Source organism: Papaver somniferum, unplaced genomic scaffold (assembly GCF_003573695.1).
Source record: "Papaver somniferum cultivar HN1 unplaced genomic scaffold, ASM357369v1 unplaced-scaffold_18, whole genome shotgun sequence".
NCBI classification, from domain to species: Eukaryota; Viridiplantae; Streptophyta; class Magnoliopsida; order Ranunculales; family Papaveraceae; genus Papaver; species Papaver somniferum.
Window position 1 is genome coordinate 7,549,461 of NW_020627707.1, and position 8,215 is coordinate 7,557,675.

General features: G+C 36.4%; 2 protein-coding genes across 3 annotated transcripts; both read right to left on the reverse strand.

The window, feature by feature from the left end:
- Positions 1 to 66: 66 nt before the first annotated feature.
- Positions 67 to 2,892, reverse strand: LOC113338045 (E3 ubiquitin-protein ligase SP1-like). Of its 2 annotated transcripts, XM_026583566.1 has the most exons (4): positions 1,541 to 2,892; positions 1,190 to 1,236; positions 1,016 to 1,118; positions 67 to 488 (listed from the first exon to the last, which is right to left on the reverse strand). In XM_026583566.1, exons 1-4 carry the CDS (start codon positions 1,590 to 1,592, stop codon positions 391 to 393), a joined length of 300 nt encoding a protein of 99 aa, XP_026439351.1. In that variant the 5' UTR covers positions 1,593 to 2,892; the 3' UTR covers positions 67 to 390. The 2 variants fall into 2 exon arrangements, with proteins under 2 accessions (XP_026439351.1, XP_026439352.1); XM_026583567.1 differs by having other exon boundaries at positions 1,190 to 2,892.
- A 1,260-nt stretch (positions 2,893 to 4,152) lies between these two features.
- LOC113337993 lies at positions 4,153 to 7,537 on the reverse strand. Its single transcript, XM_026583520.1, has 5 exons — positions 7,452 to 7,537; positions 7,204 to 7,348; positions 6,621 to 6,637; positions 5,514 to 6,526; positions 4,153 to 4,883 (listed from the first exon to the last, which is right to left on the reverse strand). The coding sequence occupies exons 1-5, from the start codon at positions 7,535 to 7,537 to the stop codon at positions 4,153 to 4,155; spliced, it is 1,992 nt and encodes a 663-aa protein (XP_026439305.1).
- Between the last annotated feature and the right edge of the window lie 678 nt (positions 7,538 to 8,215).

The following is an 8,215-nucleotide window of genomic DNA, read 5'->3' on the forward strand; positions in this document are numbered from 1 at the left end:
AAAATTGAAAGAGATGGTGATTCAGAATTAGTGAAGGCATTGTTAATTTGCACACACATATATTCGAATTGCAGTGCCAAAAATAATATCAACCACAGAGAGATGCAAAGACAAAGGGAATAACAATCATCAATATGAAATAGATAGATAGACAGCTTGACAGTAGGAACCACTCCTAAGTTGAGCAATTCCAATTTTACAAGGAAAACATGTACATATGGTATTTCCAACTAAAGAACCAAATTAACCTCTATAGCAATTTTTGTTTTGGATCACTGAATTTATTTTGGAAAATTCACCGGAACTTGTAAAAAGTAATACAACATCAAGGAACTCAACTTCTTGTCCCTTGCCATGTGGCCTGGTCGGTCTGAATCCTCCAAGCTTCTATTAATGGCGGAAAGTTCTTACCACCTGTTTGATACCCAGCCGAGTGGGCAACTGGTTATGCGAGATAGCATGTTGTACAGCAGCACATATGACCACACCTGAAATTTTATGAATACATCTCCATGAATAAGTTCATATTTTTGACTTTCTAAAAAGAAATATTTCATTCAGAATAGCAGTATAAGAACTTGTAAGAATAAACGAAGAACTAAATGACTCAAACCTATGGCTATAGTGACATCTACCAATGCATCAGGAAACTCATTCAGGTATTAATCGAAATATGGAGTTGCCTAAGAGATCCCTATCAGAAGACTTAAATCCTCCAATTGTAGAGGTGGGTCAATAATGCTAGGTTAAAGTCTTTCTCAAAAGAGATGCCACAACTTGGATAGCATGGTTTAAGTCACCCAAGAGGGTAAACAAGTTCAAGAAAGCCGAGTGGTGTTGACGATTAATTACATTGCCACGGTTAACTCACATATGTATAAGACCCTTGCATCTCACCCAACGGATATATTCTGACTAGAAAATATATTGATCAGCAATAAGGGGTAATGTAACATGAGATACAGATTAAGCAAGCCAGTAGCTAGATAGTGGGAAAGCATGATAAGGTGCTTACGGAACAAAAACAACATTGTACTCCTGTTCCAAGCATATGACACACAGATCTGGCATGAGACAATCCTTCTTTGATTTTTCAGTTTCTGTCTTTCCATTTGAGTCTGTATATTTAATTTGATAGTTACATGACCATCATAAACACACTATGATCACATGACAAGTTTAAAGTTACCTTCATTATCCGGCTGTAACCTTCGCACAGCAGTGGCAGCAAGAAGCCTTAAAGTAGAACAACCCCGTTTCAATAAGAAAATGGTTTTAACATTGAGTAACTGAGCCATATTGCTCAACTTATGCAGCTCAGTCAATAAAATATTAGTAAAACACTAAAACCAATTCATGTTTCAGCAATTAACTGCCCTTCAGGCTTTCCAATATTGTCAATTTTAATATAGTTACCAAGCGAAATATGATTGCATATTTAGTTAGAGAATCTAAAATTTGAACCAATCTACCAAGCTTCAAAAAATTAAGGTTTAAGTTGCCTTGCAAGTATAATAAGTAAAAAAAATGAAAACTTTACCGTTTCTGCAAATCCCAACGACGTATTCATTGCAGGATATACTGAATAACATGCTTAGCCAGTAGATAAACCCCAAAGACAGTGTTTTACCATGTGTAATACTAACTTTAGTATTTGTTTCAGATTTGAAAACCTATTCAAATTTAGTTCGGCAGTAAAACAAATAAGTTACACATGTTCACCAATTTGAGCTGAACTACCTTCTGGTCTACTACTGAATGCTCAGACCTCTTTCCTGCATTAGCAGCACCACCATTATAGTACTATTACTAAGTTCATCTTACGCTTCTAAAACAATCAGTCCACTCTTAACTGCAATATTATATTTGCTTACTAAATGACCCTCTACACATTCAAATCGAGTTCTTACCAGCACAATTAACTTCATCTGCAACCCAGTATAGTCCCATCATCTCACAAACAAAACCAACACCAGCAGAACTGGCTCATGTCTCAATATCATCTCAGCTTGCATCTCCATTACAGTCTCTGTATCACTCTCTTAGTCTCAATCATTTCCATTATTGCAATAACAATATATTCATATCTTGTAAACGCCCACCTGCAACTCATTGCCATTTCAGTGCAGCTGACTAACACTATCAAGCCCTTACTCTCAACTGTTGATGCAAACCAAATTTCAAAACTCAATTCTTGTTCCATCTCCAATATGTACCAATCCCTTGAATTCAATCACAAACTTAACTACAACTACAACTCCATTAACAATTCATGTAAACTCAGAACTGAATATATATAACTTTACTCAGTTAACCAAGAAAAACCATTACCTCAAATTAGTTCCACTCAAGCAATTGATATCAATTGCTGCTTCACTTTGATTCGATTCAGCTACCCATCTCAAGACCATCAACAATTTCTCATTTCAATTCAACCAACACCTAAAAAATTCTTCATCACCATCACTAATTCTCAGAAACCTTAAAATACAACCTTAAATCCTCTTTTCCCTTGCTCGAGTTCAAATCTTAATTCAGGTCTTCAAATCATGCAAACCCATCCTTTAATTTCTCAACATCCATCCCTATTTGAATTTCTAATTAATTTTGAAAACCCTAATTCACTCAGATTAGGTTCACTCAGATTCATAGAATGTGTTGTGCACAGATAATGAAATATCTTACCTCCATCACTCATATTTATATATACATCCATCATATTATTGAGCGAGTACAATTATGAACGTTCCAATAAGATTTTGTTTTTATGATCGGATACATGAAAGAGACTTCTGCACAAAAGTCTAAAATTTGTGGTTTTCATTTTTTTTTTTTGGTAAGAAACACCACCCTTCATTAAGAAACAAGAGAGTTACAAATTACACTAAGGTTTATCTTCCTGAACACACCATCAAGAAAATTTGGAAGAGAAAACCATAAATCCTTAAAATTGTTTTTCCTAGCCCGTCGTGCAAGACGGTCCGCTAAGGGGTTATTTAACAGCTTTATATACATAACATTAAAGGAAACATAACTAGAAATAGAACTCCGACATTGCTCCAAGAGGTCTTGGCTTCTCCAGCCCACAAAGATGTTGCAGCCATTCACAAAATGCACCAGTTGGAGACAATCACTAACAAACACCACTTTGGGAAGATTCATCTCTTCTTCCCAAGAGATGGCAAAACTAAGAGCAGCAGCTTCAGCTCCCACTGTATCTTGAATCAACGCAAAGTCCGAGCACACCTTTCTTACATTCCCTGCAGCATCACACCAAATAACACCAATTCCAAAATTAAAATCCTTGAAAGAGCCATCTACAAACATAAAGTTCTCCACTTCAGACTGAGGAATTTTGACATTGTGTGCAAGATTCATAACAGTAATCCTTGGAGCAATGTAAGAATTTAACATTCTCTTGATATCAACAATGATCCTGTTCATATCCAGAGAAGCACTCTTGAAAACTACATCACACCGCAGCTTCCATATAGACCACATAACAATAGCACCTACACTAGGCCAACCAACTTTAAAAGGAGAAGCACCCAGGCTTGATTCATGCCAATATAAGAAAATATCATCAACCCAATCCAAATCAGTAGATATCAAATGCTGAAGGGAAAGACTGAACCAAATACGCAACACTACAGGGAAGTTAACAAAAAGATGCATCACAGTTTCATCATGAGCATTACAGAAAGAGCAGAGAACATCCACATGAGGATTGTAAAGATGCATAATGGAATTAACTGGGAGCATATGAGCAAACATTTTCTACATAAAAAACTTAACTTTCGGCAGACAATCAATATCCCAAACTTTCCTCCAGAAAGTGAAGTCTTCAGGAGAAGGAATATCATTCATATAAATTCTATAAGCAGTTTTGATGGTGAACTTACCATTCCTAGTATGAGCCCACATAAGCGAGTACGACTGAGACAAATTCAATCTAATAGACTTAATTCTAATAACCTCATCTGGGGAGAATAAGAGGTTCAGAAGAGGTACATTCCAACAGTTATGATTATAGTCAATAAGCTCAGACACATAAACAAATTCATTACACGCAGTATTCATGGGAGAGGGAGGAAGAACAATCCCTGGACTCCATGAATCATTCCAAATGGGAGTAAGCACCCTATTATTTATTTAAACCACTGAGTTAGCCTTGATAAATCTCAACCCCTTAATAATGCCTTTCCACATCCACGAAGCGGAATCTGCATCCTTATCAATTTCTAGAAGATTCTGGTTAGGGAAGTATTTATCCTTGAGAAATCTAGTAAGTAAACTACCCTGATTCTTCAAAATTCTCCATCCCAGTTTGTAATTGAAAACCCTATTAGTAGCAAAGGAATTCCTAAGACCCAGACCTCCATTAAGTTTAGATTTCCCTATATCACCCCAAGAGCGAAAGTATGCATCATGCTTAAGATTCTTTTTAGCCCACCAAAAAGTGCGTTGAATCGAATCAATTTTACTAGTAACTGTTTTAGGAAGAGGAAAACATGCCATATGATAAAGAGACAAAATAGAAAGTACATGCTTTGTAACCACAGTTCTACCAGCTATGTTCAAATTGGATTTTTTCGAAGAATTTAATCTGGCATAGAAATTATCAATGAGAAAACTAAAAGACTTAGTTTTATCCTCACCAATAAACAAAGGCGTGCCTAAGTATTTTTCAGAACTACTGAGAAACTTCATGTTAAGGGCCTTAGATAAAATCTTGATGTGTCTATGATGCATATTCCCACTAGTAATAAACCCAGATTTATCAAAGTTAATTGCCTGACCTGACGCCTTTTCAAACACATTAATAACCTTTATGATATTCTTCGCATAAGTGATAGCGGCTTTATAAAACAACATGCAATCGTCTGCAAAAAAAAAGGTGAGAAATAAAGGGACTATTTTGCCTAAATCTAAAACCCTGAATCAGATTTTCATCCTCAGCTTTAGAGAGAAGTTGAGATAAAACCTCCATACAAAGAATGAAAATATACAGAGAAAGACAGTCACCTTGCCGTATTCCCCGAGAAGGCAAAAAAGACTCACTTGGTGAACCATTGACCAAAACATAATAAGATACGGTGTTGATACACAGAAAGACTAACTGGCACCAATCATCAGAGAAACCCAAATTTTTAAAAACAACAATGATAAAAGACCACTCTAACAAGGATTTAGAGAGATCAAGCTTGATAGCCATATAATTATTCTTCGATTTCTTCTTTTTTGATTCAAAAGAATGCAGAATTTCATGAGTGATTACAATATTGTCATGGATCTGCCTATTAGCAACAAATGCAGATTGGAAGGGAGAGATCAGAAAATCTAGAAGAGGTTTCAACCTATTAGCCAAAATCTTAGATATAATCTTATACACACAATTTTCTAGACTAATCGGTCTAAAATCATGTGGAGAGGCAGGGTTTTTTTTATCTTGGGGATCAAAGTAATGTAGGAAAAATTCAGTTGTTTAAGAAGGAATTTGTTCCTAAAAAAACTCTGCACATGAGAGACAACATCCTCTTTAACAGTATCCCAATTATCCTTGAAGAACCCAGGAGGAAAACCATCCGGTCCCGGAGAACTCCAAGGAGCCATCATGTTAACAGTGTCCCAAATTTCTTGAACTGAAGGAATAGCAATCAAATTTTCATTCATATCCTCATTAATCAAAGGAGTGACAAACCTTAAGGAATCATGAATGTCCTGGACACTATGGTTGGAAGAAGTATAAATCTTCTTAAAATGTCTAGAAAGCAAGTCCGCTACCTGGTTTTTATTATCAGTCCAGTTCCCTTGATCATCTCTAATTGTATGAATGGTATCGTACATGTTCCTCAGTCTAACAGTGTTATGAAAGAAGCTAGTATTCTTATCACAATGCATGAAGTAATTAATTCTAGACTTTTGTTTATAAAAGCAATGTTCAATTTCATACCAGTAATCAAGCTGATTTGAATAGTTCAAGATATAACCACCAATCTGAGGAGAATATGGCAAATCTTGCAATTTTTCTATTTCAGCATTTAACTTTCCTATTGTAGTTTTGATGTGACCAAAGGAGTTAACATTCCATTTGATTAAAACATTTTTCACATGACTAAGCTTATTTGCAACAACAAAGGAAGGAGAGCCTTTGACACCATGAGACCAACAATCAGCCAGAACTTTTTTAAAATCAGGGTTAAGTTGCCAACATCTAAGAAATTTGTATGGGATATTAACATTCCTCTCATAGTGGAAGCATTTCACCAATAAGGGGTTGTGATCAGAATAAATCCTACCTAGATTTGTGACTCTAGTTTGAGGAAGAACCGAAATCCATTTATCATTCATAAAACTACGATCCAACTTTTCAAAAATTAATTCAGATGGGTTCTTATATCTTCTATTGCACCAAGTAAACGGGTTTCCATATGAAAAAACTTCATTCATATTCATCGTAAGTAAACTTTCTCTAACAAAAATTGGAGGAAATGAAGCATCATCATTACCACCTTGTTTTTCAGAACTATGCAATATGAAATTAAAGTCGCCAATTAGCAACCAGGGGTTATTTTTATTTACTATCATGTCAATTAAAAAGTTCCATTGATTCCTTTTACCACACACTGATAAGGACCTATAAATAAAGGAAACAACACAATTTTTGATTGCAGGAGTGATGTGACACATAATATGAATCATATTAAGGGATGAACCTAGAACTTCTATATTCAACTTAACAAAGTAACCAAAAGCAAGACCCCCCGATTTACCAACCGACGGAAGGAAAGACCAAGCATCAAACGGCAGGTGATGAGTGTATTTTTTAACAATGTTCGTATCAACCATAGTTTCAAGCAGGCAAACAACATCTAGTTTATACTTTCTAACTAAACTAAATAAGTGTCTCCATTTTTTGTCAGAACAACAGCCATTCATATTCTAACATAAAAACTTCATCTTTGATCACAACAATAACTTAAACAAGATCGAAGCAAGATAAAAAAAGAAGCAAGCATCAGCATCTAGAAAGACGGAGAACAAGCAGTATAGAAAAATAACAGACAACAAAAAAGAGGAGAAAGTTAAAGAAAAGCAAGAGTGACTTACAAGGTCATGAGCTAAGGAGGTATCATCAGCCAAAGAATCATCATCCATCATCATGATGTCAACTTCGTTTTCGAACTATTTATCGGTGATTACCGGTTCCGGTGGCAGAGTGGCAAGAGGATATGGTTCCAAAATAATGCAGTCATTGGTTTCATCAAAACGAGGAGGAGCACTCAGTTCTTGCTCAAAGGGATGAGGCAGAGATACACCAGCGGTGAAGTTCACTTCAGCAACAGTGCTACAGGAGAAGCTAGAAGTCGTCACCACAAAATGCAATATTAAAGAGGAAGACGTGTCCCAGAAAACATTGCTCACATAGGTACTTAGGCTAGCAGATAAACCAACACTCCCTAAGTTGAAACACAGCAGAAGGAGGTGGCGAGAATGGAGGAGCTGAAGAGAGTGAGGGCCAGAAAGGTGACTGCATTCCATCTGAAGGAGGAGAGTGATTACTAGCCTCTAGGTATACTTATTCAAAAACAGTCCTAGGTCTTTTCCCCTTCCTGTCATGAACATTCTCATTGCTGCCAATGGAAAAGTTATCAAAAGGGAACACAAAAGCTGAAGTAGTCTTAGCAGACACAAAAGGAGTCGAAGAAGCCAAACGGGTCACAGGACGAGGCTGAGAGTTCGACGACTCTCTAATAGTCAAAGCAAATAAAGCAGGCAATGCATTAGAGAGAGCAAGAGGGGAGAAAGTTGAAGCTTTGTTACCAATACTCCCAGATGGCTGAAGGCAAACCGAGAATCCAGAAGGCTTCGAGTGGTCCATGAAAGCTAAGCCATATGACGAACCACCAGACTTGGAGCCTTCACCAGTCTCAGTCTGAGACATCACTTTGGCGACAGCAACATGAGAAGCACGACGATAAGGCAAAGGCAAAGCTCTAACAAAGATCCTTGACTGAGATTCCATGCATCTTTCCTCATTATGATACAATACAAAGCATTTTTTACAAGCTCTAACATTTGTGGTTTTCATATTCAGATTATTATTCGTGCACATAATTGGATTAATTTTTTTGGGTAAATTATTGCTCTCAATTATTAGTGCACCTACTCAAAAGGAAAGCATTATTTTGGTTCTTAGGTTAAGCATTATTTA

Excerpts from the sequence above, each read along its gene's own strand:
- LOC113338045 (XM_026583566.1), bottom strand. The coding sequence starts at position 1,592 with ATGTTATTCAGTATATCCTGCAATGAATACGTCGTTGGGATTTGCAGA. Across the intron at positions 1,237-1,540 it reads CGTTGGGATTTGCAGAAACG|GCTTCTTGCTGCCACTGCTG; the intron begins GTAAAGTTTTCA and ends TTCTACTTTAAG. Across the intron at positions 1,119-1,189 it reads GTTACAGCCGGATAATGAAG|ACTCAAATGGAAAGACAGAA; the intron begins GTAACTTTAAAC and ends TTAAATATACAG.
- LOC113337993 (XM_026583520.1), bottom strand. The coding sequence starts at position 7,537 with ATGCAGTCACCTTTCTGGCCCTCACTCTCTTCAGCTCCTCCATTCTCG. Across the intron at positions 7,349-7,451 it reads TTTCAACTTAGGGAGTGTTG|CACTGTTGCTGAAGTGAACT; the intron begins GTTTATCTGCTA and ends CTTCTCCTGTAG. Across the intron at positions 4,884-5,513 it reads TGTTGTCTCTCATGTGCAGA|ACGATTGCATGTTGTTTTAT; the intron begins GTTTTTTTAGGA and ends TTTTTTTTGCAG.